Source organism: Saccostrea echinata, unplaced genomic scaffold (genome assembly GCF_033153115.1).
Source record: "Saccostrea echinata isolate AGI-Se365-2 ecotype Australia unplaced genomic scaffold, CSIRO_AGI_Sech_v1 ptg000022l, whole genome shotgun sequence".
NCBI classification, from domain to species: domain Eukaryota; kingdom Metazoa; phylum Mollusca; class Bivalvia; order Ostreida; family Ostreidae; genus Saccostrea; species Saccostrea echinata.
The window spans coordinates 6,587,193-6,600,009 of record NW_026889771.1 but is presented as its reverse complement, the minus strand read 5'-3'; the positions used below and the strand labels follow the sequence as shown (position 1 = coordinate 6,600,009).

Sequence of the window (12,817 nt, the reverse complement as noted above, 5' to 3'; positions counted from 1 at the left end):
TTAGAAAATGTGCCTGAAAAGTTTGAAGAATTTCTTTAAACAGATAAAAAAGAAATCGACTAAAAACCCAAATCCGGGACCGTCGGGAGTCGTGAAGACTAGATTTACCGCTTGCCGGTATAATGAGTGTTTGTTTGTATGTTGTTTAACGTCCCTCTCGAGAATTTTTCACTCATACGGAGACGCCACCACTTGCCGGTGGAGAGCTGCAAATTTTGACCTTTACTCGGCACTTACGGCCATTGAGCAGTGAGGGATCTTTTTCGTGCCAGCACCTACTGCGACACGGGACTTCGGTTTATACGAGTTAGAATAATCCACAGGAGTTCGCAATTTTATCAATAAAGTCAATAAAAATCACTCGATTGACCAAGCCATGAGCTATGCGTTAGCATAGCGAACCTAAAATAATCCATATAAATACGAAAATTCAACTCATTTTCTTAACGTTTTTTCCTCGCTTCAAATTTAACGCCATGTTGACATTCGGAACTCTCTGGATTGTTCATAGAAAATGCACAGAGTCCGAGTTTATTTTGCAACATTGCCAATACACAGAACGAATTTCTATAAACCGGGTCCGTAGGACAATATCCTTTTAACGATAGAACGTTATATCTAGGTTTATACGGTCTCATCCGAAGGACCGGTCTCCATAACCCACAGTGGGATTCGAACCCGCGACGTAAGGATCAACTCCTTACTTCGCGACTCTAGAGCAGACGCTCTAACCACTGCGCCATGCGGGCGTATAATGAGTGTAATAAGAGAGAACCGGACCGTCCGTTGCATGGTTAGGGTTAGGGTAAAAAAAAATTATATCAAAATTTTCAGAATGTTCATCGGTATAATTGGTGTTTTTGTTTCCCGAAATGGTAAATGTCGATGATATTAAATTAAATACAAAGATAAATCAGCTGCTTGGTAAATAAATTAAGTTGACGGGTGAAAAATATAAATGTGAATTGTGCAATTCTGGATTTTAGTTGTTTTTTTTTTTTTTTGTTGTTTTTTTTAGGATGCCTATAGACATGTTCAATGCATACAATATGTCAAACAGTTCAATTTTTACACAAAAAAGATGGCGAAAAGAAATAATACATATATGATTTCTAGTTAGCATATCTTAATATTGTAGTTTATCTCTCTAAACTTCATCTAGTGCACCTCGACCAAAATCTGATTACAAAATTAATGTAAAATACATAGTTATTGTTAACGAATTCATCATTCACGAACGAATATAAACAATTAACTATTAAAAAATACGTCTTTACGTCTATACAAGCTGGTAAACAGTCTAGCATTTGTAAATGGTTAACATTAATTCCCAGATCAGAATTGCTTTAACTTGGGCTCTTGAAGGAAAAAAAAAAGAAAGCGAGGAAGACCAACGATCCTGGAGGTGCACAGTAGAGAGAGAGAGAGAGAGAGAGAGAGAGAGAGAAGAACCGGAGTGGAGCAGTTGGAGAGCGCAGGTTGCTGCCAGTGACCGTCTTTAATGGCTTCATTTATTGAATGGTTTAATCATGCGTCCCCCGGATCACGGAGTAGATAAGTACATGTATAAATAACACCTATATAGTTTCGCTTGAGAGGAACTACAATCAAAGCATCTCTAGATTTTTATGGTTTGGGTCTTATTTTTTCTAATTTCTGTTTTGTTTTGTTTTTTTAATTATTTCTACATGAATAATGTAAACAAGTCAGTGTAATTCCATTGGCAAGCTTTTTTTTTTCTTTCTTTCTTTTTTTTTAGATATGATGCTCCCAATTTTCATGAATTTCACTCAACCCGATACATCGAAAATAGGCAGTTTTGTGGTCAAGATCTATCATTCAGAAGGAATCTAAACTTATTTAATTTCCATGCACCATTAACATCAAACGACAGGAAAAACGACTTCAAATTTTAAATTCCATTTAATATTTCTTCCTTAGGAAGGGCGTGGGATTGGATGGGGACGCTCTTGGTTGCAGTACAGTAGTATCGATTAGAGGTCTGGTTTTAAGTTAAAAGAAGTATCCTACGTCCCTACTGCGGTGTGGGGGTGTTAAGTTGAAAGTAAGGTGATTATAAGCTGATGGATATTACAATCGAGCGACAATTTAAATAATCAAACCAAAAGTTTCTTGTGATCTGAAGGTCAAGGTCAAAGGTCACACGCTCTCATCGTTGTTTAAGTTGTCCATGACTTTGACCTTGACTTTCGAGGTCAAAGCTCAAGAATTTCATCGCTTGCACGCTTTTACGATTATGGTCTTTGTTTAGAAGCTTTAGAATTTGCCAGGATGTCCCAGCAACACGTGACCATGCCTTTCCAGCTTGTGGGATTTATTCCAGCCAATTTAACATTTAAGTCTCATTTAAGTAATGTCCAAATCATTTTAAAGGAAGTTCTAGTTGTGTAAAGTATAGTTTAAATTCAGTTGATTAACCTGCAGAGGATGTTAAATAAATGCCAGAAAGCAAAATTAATGAATGGAACCAATTACACTCGACGAGAACGAAAATTACTATAGCTGTCCAGAGGAAACGTTATACGACATCGGCCGCGATTTTGCTACCCATTTTACCAACACTTAGCAAGGGGTGTGCCTCACATGTCCAATCAACGTGCGTTTCCAGTTAAGCAAAATAAGCTTGTTTGACAGTGGTTAAGGGGATCAGAAAGAATCTCCATGTATCAAAATATAGCATTATTTTAGCTAATGTTATAGCTATGTGACTAAATGCACGTCGATATGGAAATCTTGTTTACATGTAAATATATTCGGATTGTGTTATCTATCACGGGTCAAGGACGTTGGAAGTAAACACTGCGCACGATACCGAAAATATAGTAAACATTAAATAGAATTCCAGTCGCTGCCGAGAAAGGACGTGTAAGTAAAAATTTATACTGTGGTACGATATATATATAATATTCTTCTTGTATTTAAGAGGTTTATATTGAATAATTATTCACAAATGCATGTTAAATAGAGCTGCCCAGGGCTTTAGACCTGATTGATTGATATATATATATATATATATATATATATATATATATATATATATATATATATATATATATATATATATATCATGATAAATGATTGTCATAAAACGTGTACGTACATCTTTAACACTTACACATGTTTTCATGTACAATGTATGCCCCCTGAACCCAACAATACGTAGGCCTATAATCCAATTCACAGATTTATAACTGTGTACAGTTTAATGCTGATCCAGTATTCTCAGGTTATTAATCCTGCATTTAAAATTGATAACATATAATAACATATTAATAACATATAATAATAATATCATGCATTCGTTTAAGTTTAAATAGTCAGGGTTTATTATGCATGCATTTGATATGTCTCAAATAAGTAGATAATCAGTTAATTGGATGAAAAGCTTAGGATGTAATGTTATTCAATCTACGTAAATATGTTAATGTTGGATCACTCCTGCATGAGCATGTTGGATACATTTCTTACCGAATTAATCAGAAGTCTTTAACTTGTAGGAATAGTATGTTCAGTGGATTTCAACAAGAATATTGGGTTTGGGATCAAGTTGCCAAATCTCCAGAAGTATTGCTTTCATCAGACAGACATAGTGCCTTCTTTTATATTGACCCCATTTATGAAAGCACAGGAACTGCTGGTATTCATATTTATGCAATTTTTATTCATTGAAAATTATTAAATCACTATAGGACTTTATCAATATATTCTGATGAAAAATTGGTAGTGATTGCTGGTAGTTTTTATCTATTCTTGAACATGGTATATTTGTACATTTTTGACCTTGAATTCTGAAGAAACTGTTGCCTTGACCTTGTCCAATATTAAGTCCCTTTATTGAAGAGTTTCAATTTACTTGACCTTGTCCAATATGAAGTCCCTTTATTGAAAAGTTTCAATTTACTTGACCTTGTCCAATATGAAGTCCCTTTATTGAAGAGTTTCAATTTACTTGACCTTGTCCAATATGAAGTCCCTTTATTGAAAAGTTTCAATTTACTTGACCTTGTCCAATATGAAGTCCCTTTATTGAAAAGTTTCAATTTACTGCCAAGTGAAGATTATTATTTATAGAGAGAGCAAAAACAAACATAAAATAAACAAGCTAGTACAGCATATCCTTTGCTTCTCAGGTTTTGAGGCATTAACAGAGACAAGACTAGATTCTTTTTGCCTCATCACATGCCAATTACCAAAAATATAAACACTTGTACTTCATTGTCATGGTGTTGGACGGTTGTAAGAACATGTGCATAGTACTTCAAAGTCATTTCAATTGATTTTTTCATACTTGATCAAACAATTGCCTTCATCATTACATATTTTCATAAATCTAACCAGATGCTAAAAAATGTTATCTTCTCATATATAAAATGTACAATTTCTTCTCCTAAGGGTTCCAATAGATTTATGTTTTAATTTCAGGAGTTAGAGGCTCAAAGGGGTTTACAGAGGGGGAACACTACTGGGAAATTGTTTTCCTGGAGCCCCCATGTGGAACCTCAGTGATGGTGGGTGTAGGAACAGAAAATGCAGTTCTACATAGAAGCAATTATGAATATGTAGACCTTATTGGTGGGTACCATTTAAATGATTAGTTTTTGATCGAAATTAATGTGTAGGTTGTCATTTCATATCCTCTGAGAGAATGGTTAAGTTATAAACTTAAGGAAATAATGACAGATTTCTTATCAGCTGTTTGCATTTATGTGTGTCAGGAAGTATGTAGTGAAAAAGATAGCAGTTAAAGTAAATACAGATATTACAATTTGTTAATATATTAATTTCCCCTGGGAGTGAGAAAGTTTACAAATGAAGGAATTAGCAAATTATCCAAAAACATGTAATAATTGGTTTTTCAGTGCTTTTCATGAGCTGTTACGAAATATATGTACTAAAACAGTTTTAATCATTTCTTTTTGTTTCAACAGGGTTTGACAAAGAGAGCTGGGGCTTATCTTACAAAGGTACAACATGGCATGGAGGCCAAAAGATTCAGTATTGTGAACCTTTCTTTGACAAAACAACTGTGATTGGATGCCATCTTAACCTCTACAAGGGGACCCTGGCATTCAGTGTCAATGGAACATATATGGGTGTGGCATTTACAGGACTGAACAATGCCTCGGGTTGTTTATATCCCATTGTCAGTTCTACGGCATCAGAAACAGAGCTGGGACTAGGGGAGCAATATTGTCGATACCTGACTCTCCAGGAAAAGTGTCTCCAGACCATTAAGAGACATTTAGATTATAATGATTCTGCTGAAACCTTACCTCTCCCAAAAGTCCTTAAAACTTCATTGAAGAATATCTGATGTTTGGAGAAAGGTTGCATTTCTTTGTGTTAGATTTGTATCTGCTAAATCTATGTCACTGTATACATATGTACAGAATACTTCAATGTTTATATAGTGCTGTACAATTGTTATTAAGGCCAGAGGAATTTTTTCCTTCTTTTTTTGTTTTTGTACACAGGTATCTTTTCCAACCTGGTTTTTTGAAAAACAAACACAAATGTTTTCTACCAGAGATATTCTTTTTTATGATAACGCAAATACATATAAAGATGGCTGATTTTTGTCATATTTTAATATTTTTTATCCATGAACTTGTGTGTGTGTGTTTGTGTGTGTGATTTTTGTTTTGTTTGTTTGTTTCTTTTCTATGTTGGCAAAAAGGTTTTCAAATTTTGATGTAGTGCAAAACAGAAAAATTGTCCTCAGGCCTAATCTTGACAATGCAATTACAATGCAAATTAATTGGTGCACTGACATTTACATATATACTAGTATGTAAATATATTAAGTTATGAGATAGATTTGTATTATGTTTGAATTTTTGACTTGTTGAGTATGTTATGTGAAGAGATTTCTGAAATCATTTTTTTTTCTGTGTAATTTGGTTTGCTTTTGTTGATTTATACATGTAGCAGTAACTATCTGCATTTTCATACGCACACAGTACTAATTTTTTTTAATGTCTCGGGCATGGTTGTGACTGTCTTTTAATCAAATTGATATCAAATTTGTTTTCAGTGATTTGAAAGGCACTCTTAAGTGATACATGTATCATATTTACTTTTGAAAACATTCCATATTATTGGATTTTTGCACTTTGTGATAATAACTTTGAATCATTTCTCAAAGCATGTATCAAACAATTTGAAACAAATTATCGACAAGTTTTCTGTTACTAATGATCAAATTGATCAGATCTTTCAGTGCAACTACAATGTAGTAGAATTTCTATTATATATTTTGAAATATTTGTATTATTACCATTCAATATTTTTTTTTCAATTAGGTAGCTAATGGTGTTAAGTGCTTAATATTTAATGTTGCCGTGTTAAAAATGAGCAATTCAAAAACTGTTGTATTTAGAATTTTACTGTGTACATGAAGAAAATACCATGTGAACATTGAAACAAAATCAAATTGCAAAATAGGTCTTTCAGTAATTGTTATTCAGAGACATAAAAAGATATACAAATTCACTTTGGACATTTCAGAAATTTAAACCAAAAGAAAATTGTCATCATCAATATACATGTAAATGAAAATTAAATGTCAATCTTAATTTTTTTGTGTAAGATCATACATTCATATTGGTTGTATTCTTTCAAAAAATTATCAATTACAGTTCTACATGATTGTACATTTATTATTAAGTGTTGATTATGGTACTTGGTATATCAAAACATGAGTACTATGATATAGTAATAATGTTTCTAAATGATAATAAATACTAAACTAAAAGCTTCAGATTTTTTAATGTTACTAGAAGTACAGTCAAACAAACCTATATAGTAATGAACAGCCTATATATTTTTTTTTCAAAGATTACCTGAAAATGATCTAAATTAGATCAGTAAATGACACTGAGTTTAACAGAGTATTCTTAGATTCAATGGAATATTTTCTTTAAGGTATATTTGAGTGTGCTTTGGGGGAAAAAATCAAACCTGCAGTGAATTTAAGGAAATGATTGCAAATTATTCGCTTACCATGAAAACAAGGTGTGTTTGTGAAACACTGATGCCCCCGTATGGCAACTTATAGTGAAGGTTAAACTTTCTCAAATGCAAGTCAAATATGTTCATACCCAAAGTAAGATCTTGTCTCGAGGAATATACCTGTGAAATATGAGAGCCCTAGCAGCAACCATTGAATAGATATGGAAAAGGTTAAAGTTTTTCAAAAGTACCTAAGACAAACATCAAGGTCAAATGGTCAAAATTAATGGTGCCCAGGGAAAGGCCTTCTCACAAGAAATACATGTGAAATATGAAAGCCCTAGCACCAACTGTTCAAAAAATTATGGCCAAGGTTAAATTTTTTCAAAAGTAGGTAAAAGAACAAGGTCAGAGGGTCAAAGTTGTTGGTATCCAAAGTAAGGCCTTGTCACAAGGATTACATATGTGAAGTATGAGAGTCTTAGCACCAACTATTCAAAAGTTATGGTCAAGGTTAAAGTTTTCAAAAGGTAAGTCAAACTCCAAGGTCAAGGTCAATGGGCTATAATTGTTTGTATCCAAAGGAAGGGCTTGTCACAAGGATTACACATGTGAACAAATGAAAGCCCTAGCACCAATCGTTCAAAAGTTATGGCCAAAGTTAAAGTTTTTCAACAGTAGGTCAAATTCCTAGGTCAAAGTCAAAGGGTCAAAGTTGTTGATAACAAAAGGAAGGTCTTGTCAAAAGGATTACACATGTGAAGTATGAAAGCTCTATCACCAATTGTTCAAAAGTTTTAGGCAGGTTAAAGTTTTTCAAAAATAGGTCAAACTCCTAGGTCAAGGTGAAAGGGTCAAAGTTGTTGGTATCCAAAGAAAAGCCTTGTCACAAGGATTACATATGTGAAGTATGAAAGTCCTAGCTCCAACCCAACAAAAGTTATAGCCAAGGTTATAGTTTTTCAAAAGTTGACTGACTCCAAGGTCAAGGCCAAAAGGTCAAAATTGTTGGTATCCAAAGGAAGGTCTTGTCACAAGGATTACACATGTGAAGTATGAAAGCCCTAGCACCAACTGTTCAAAAGTAATGGTCAAGGTTAAAGATGGTTTAAATTTTGCAAAACTGGGTCAATCTCCAAGGTCAAGGTCAAAAGGTCAAATATGAAGGTACCCAAAGAAAGGTCTTGTCACAAGGAACACACATGTAAAATATGAAAGTCATAGCTCCAACCAATCAAAAGTTATGGGCAATGTTAAAGTTTTTGCGGACAAACATAAACAGACAGACAGACGGACGGACAGGGCAAAAACTATATACCCCCGAATCTTCGATTACGGGGCATAAAAATAGAAAAGCTCTATCTGAAACTGGCTTTGTTTGGAATGAATGAATATGCTTTTTGACACAAAGGATATATATGTGACAGATTTCTTGTTTGATTTGTTTTTGATCCATTCTATGGACTCACTGATTGCTTAAAACGTGCTCTGAAATGTGAATTAAAATGGAGGTAAAAATTTAAAGTTTTTAAAAAAAAAAATATTCTTCCTGAAAAGAAATATTTCTAAACTCAGTATATTACGATTCAACGAGAAAAGTTCAAAGGCATTGTGATTATATACTGAAATTATTGAAAACTTTAGCTGGTGAGGGTAAGTCTCAAAAACTATCCTGATTGTTAAAACTTTTGTGGACAAATGGGCTTTCATCTGGTTTAGGGTTAAATGCAGCATTTCCATTTCGATCAGAGCAAAGAGTTTCTCCAATGTTAAGGTTATACTGGCAAGTTGTGTAACCGAGGTTGTAGTTGAATGTACACGTTTCTGCAAAACCACATTCAAAATTCCTCGTGCACGGTTTGGCGGGAAAACATAGTCCATTTTGACAGCTGCCGTCCGGACACGTAGGATCGCAATGGATGATGGGATAACATATTTTATGATAAGCACAGAATTCGTGAGGACAGCATCCCTCCCCGCAGTACTTGTACTGAAACAACAACGACAAAAATTATGACAAAAACCAATACACATGTATTACACATTTCTGAATTGCTCCAGAGAAAGTTAAACAGTTATTAATAAAAAGCAGTTCTTATTTCGCAGTTCAAGTAACTTGCATTAATCAGTTAATTTTTATTATTTTAATTCTGCACACAATACACACCCTCCAATATTCTATTAAAATGTACACTGTATATATAAATGATTTATGATTGTTGAAAGTTTGCAATTCCCAGAGACATTATATTCATAGGGTCTCATTTGATTAACTCTAACTAGAATTAGGTTTTCACGGCACAAAATGCAAGAACTCTTCGGCAGACAACACAAAATGCAAGCATTCTTCGGCAGAATGTAGTTTTATCAGACGCAGACTTATTTGTAACCTTTATCCTATGTGTCCAAAGACCAAAGAAAGAACCTTTAAGAGTGCATATAATAAGAAGTGACAAGTGACAAAAAGAGCCTGTGACAAACGACTTCCTTGATTCAAGAAGTACATTGCGTCCCGCAAGTCTTCATCTATTTTGGCACAAGTTAAATGTCAACTGGCCTTGTTTTATAACGCAATGGGATCCCCATTACCAAAGCGCCTTTACAATCGATAATTATACTTTAAAGTTGGCGTGATAATTTTTTTCTTCTGAAATTGATGTATTGTTATGGATAAACTGTTCGTTATTCCACAAGTTTCTTTTACCGTGGTGGCTGATCCCACGGGTAAAATGACATGTTTTTGTTAAAAAATATTAGGTTTTCTGGATTTGTTTGTCGTGATACGTTTATTATTTATGACTTGGAAGCTATAGCAGCTCCAGGAAGAAACAGTTGAGACCACACCACAGTCAAAGATCGAGGTTATAAAAAGAGTACTCGGTTGACATCGCTTAACAGCTTATCCATGTCTTATAATAATATTTCATGCAGTTTCGAATATTAGTTACTTTCCGTGTGGTAGGATGCTGCATAATCATACACAAAAAGTCAAGATTTATACATAAATTCTCCTTTGTTATTTAAAGCGATGTCTTGGAATAATGTCTTTACCGATACCATCATATACGTATGATATTCCTCTTATGTAGTCATAAGAATTTTAACTACATCAATGGATGGTTCTGTCAGCCTTTTCTGGATTACAGAATAATCAAAGCTTTTTAAGATAAAGTAGATGACTTTTTTCATGAGTTCCATGGTTGTTATAGGGTTTCTTAGCCTCTTGGCTAGTTTCAGGTCTGTAGCTCACTGGTCTTAAAAAAATGGGATATGGTCGTTCATATCCATTTTTTCCCAGACCAGTGAGCTACAAACCTGCAGCTATTGTTGAATGAAGCTCAATAATTTCAACACCGTGTATAAGTAACAGCTGACTTGTTCAATTTAATTATGGGTCGATCCCCTTGTCTTTTATAACAATTTATATACATGTATTCTTTCACTTTGTTTCATTGATTAATTAATTTATTGGGTTACACGTCTATAATTTTATAGAAATATTTACATGAAAAAGTAAATTAGTCGTATAAATCTCGGGGAAAACATAGGAAAAAGAATAAAGCTAAATGCACCAATATAGTACTATTAACCACGTTCTCATCGTAAAGCTCCTCAGAAAACGTTTAATATTGACCTATGGACAAATAAAGCACAATTTGTTTGAGATGTCGAACGTCTGTTCCATCGAAGTTTGCTTCAGAAGATGACCTGTCTACTCCAAGCTAATGGACAACTAAATGAAAATATCCCTAGTCCTCGGAGACTGAATATAAAACATTAATGTACACCAATCAGCATGCAGCATGGCAGACATTGAGTGTCATCAGCAGGCTGTCCAAGAAATGAAATTTATTAGCTTTTGTCAGTGTTATGACTGAATGTGGGTATATTCCCCTAATCTAATCAATCTCATTTGATCGATACACGATTGTACAAGACGTGATACTATCCGTTTAATAACACCGGAGATTTCCGTTCTACTCCAAGGGACGTTGAAGGAGAGAATTTTGGTAATTTTGCTTATAATTGTCTGATTAACAACGATTTGGCAACAACATACCGCACACAGAAGGGACTATTATACAATGTTGATACCGTTTATGATGAGGCTGTAGCCAAGTTCATACAAATATTACTTCAAAGACTCCGAGATCACATAATTAAGGGGTAAATAGATCGCAAAGTCATTTTGACAATTGTTCAAAAGATAGTTCAAATTGGCAACTTATTTCCATGCTTTGGGCCTATGGGTACTTGGCACCGACCAATGGAAATGTCATGATACCCAGTGTAACTATTTGATTTGAAGTATACCGGTATAAAAATCACAAATAGACGTTGCTTTAGGACTGTAAGTCGTTTTGACAAGGAAGGGCAAATAAAACGTGATTATTATGGTATTTAGAATTTCATTGCACTAATTAAAATGTATCTCTCAGTTCATATACTAAATTGACACCTTGCAAATCTGAAATTGTTCAAAAGAGTCGACATTCATTGTACACTATGGTTCAAAACTCATCACTAAAACCTCTGCTTTACACCTACATGAGGTGTTTTGGATGTATACCTTGAGTTTATATGACAGTTTTATGGCATGATATAAAAAGTATCTTACAAATGATCAAATACAAATTAATATTTCCCGCTTGTATTGTACGCTGAGAATTGTTCGTTTTCACTATCATTTAGAAGTCACAGCCCTTACATTCTTTTACTTTTATCTGAATGGGTTCCTATGTTCCAGCTTATCTGCTTTATGTGTGCATGATATGAAAAACTAGTCCAAAATAGTTCAGGTATGTATTTTTCACGATATTGGACCCTTCATTCATTTTAAGTCATGCAACACAAGGATGTACATGTAAATTAATTTTCGCCTCATGTTCTTTTTCAGATCTTTGTCTCATTATTTGGTCATTATAAGGAGGAAAAACGTACTTAATTGGCTTCGTAATTAGTGATTGTTCACAGAAAATATTGATGTTACTCCATAATGGTCCTGATATGGCTCGTGTTGTCATTTTAATTTACTGTGTTCAGATATCAGAGTACAATTATTGGTCTCTTTGTATTTTAATATTATTTTTGTATCATTTGAAGTCAGTTCATTTCGACCGGAATTCAATACTTAGAATTTCAATATAAAACACATTATTTGCACAGAATTTTCTTTATCAAACACTCTTGAATTTTGTACCGATACAATAATTTTGTTAAGGGGAAAAACTTGCACAAGTTTAACGGGAATATGTATTTTGAAAATATTATTGTTTTGTTTAAATACTTGCATTTACATCAATCTCAGACATTAATTGATGAGCGAGCAATATTTTTTTCTTTGGGTGCAGATCTTGATAAAATTGGTATTAATTTATAAAGAGACAGAATTGAGGAGACAAAAATTTCCCCAATTTTCGAGCTATTGGATACATCAACTGTATAGTAATTCTACCTGTATATCTCAAAACAAATCAAATTTTGAAACAATCAAATGTTGATACTTACCCGTTTTGAATGTGAAATCCCAATTAATACAAAAACAGAAATAAACTTAAATTTCCAATTTTCTAGATTCATTCTTTTCCTTCCCAGATCTGATCGTCCAGGTAAAAAATATGTACCAAACGAGGAGAGTGACGCGCATGCACTTATCGATCCCGTAAAGTTGAATGGTGAGTAAGGCAATACAAGAAGTCCGGGAACTTTTTCTTTTCTCTTATCATATTGTGCTTAACTTTTTAAAACTTTATTTCCCTATAAACTTATTTCATAGTGTGAGATTCTAATAAAAGCTTTCGTCGATGGAATACAGGGTCTTTGGTAATTAGAGATCTTCATGGGA

At 33.8% G+C, this 12,817-nt stretch overlaps 1 protein-coding gene and 1 long non-coding RNA gene across 2 annotated transcripts; one reads left to right on the top strand and one right to left on the bottom strand.

The window, feature by feature from the left end:
- The first annotated feature begins 2,687 nt into the window (after positions 1-2,687).
- LOC133190310 (SPRY domain-containing SOCS box protein 3-like) lies at positions 2,688-5,897 on the top strand. Its single transcript, XM_061325855.1, has 4 exons — positions 2,688-2,886; positions 3,519-3,658; positions 4,444-4,593; positions 4,950-5,897. Exons 2-4 carry the CDS (start codon positions 3,526-3,528, stop codon positions 5,333-5,335), a joined length of 669 nt encoding a protein of 222 aa, XP_061181839.1. The 5' UTR covers positions 2,688-2,886; positions 3,519-3,525; the 3' UTR covers positions 5,336-5,897.
- A 680-nt stretch (positions 5,898-6,577) lies between these two features.
- Positions 6,578-12,590, bottom strand: LOC133190311 (uncharacterized). The gene is made up of 3 exons (XR_009721587.1): positions 12,481-12,590; positions 8,253-8,962; positions 6,578-7,223 (listed from the first exon to the last, which is right to left on the bottom strand). It is a non-coding gene; the product is annotated as an uncharacterized LOC133190311 (long non-coding RNA).
- Between the last annotated feature and the right edge of the window lie 227 nt (positions 12,591-12,817).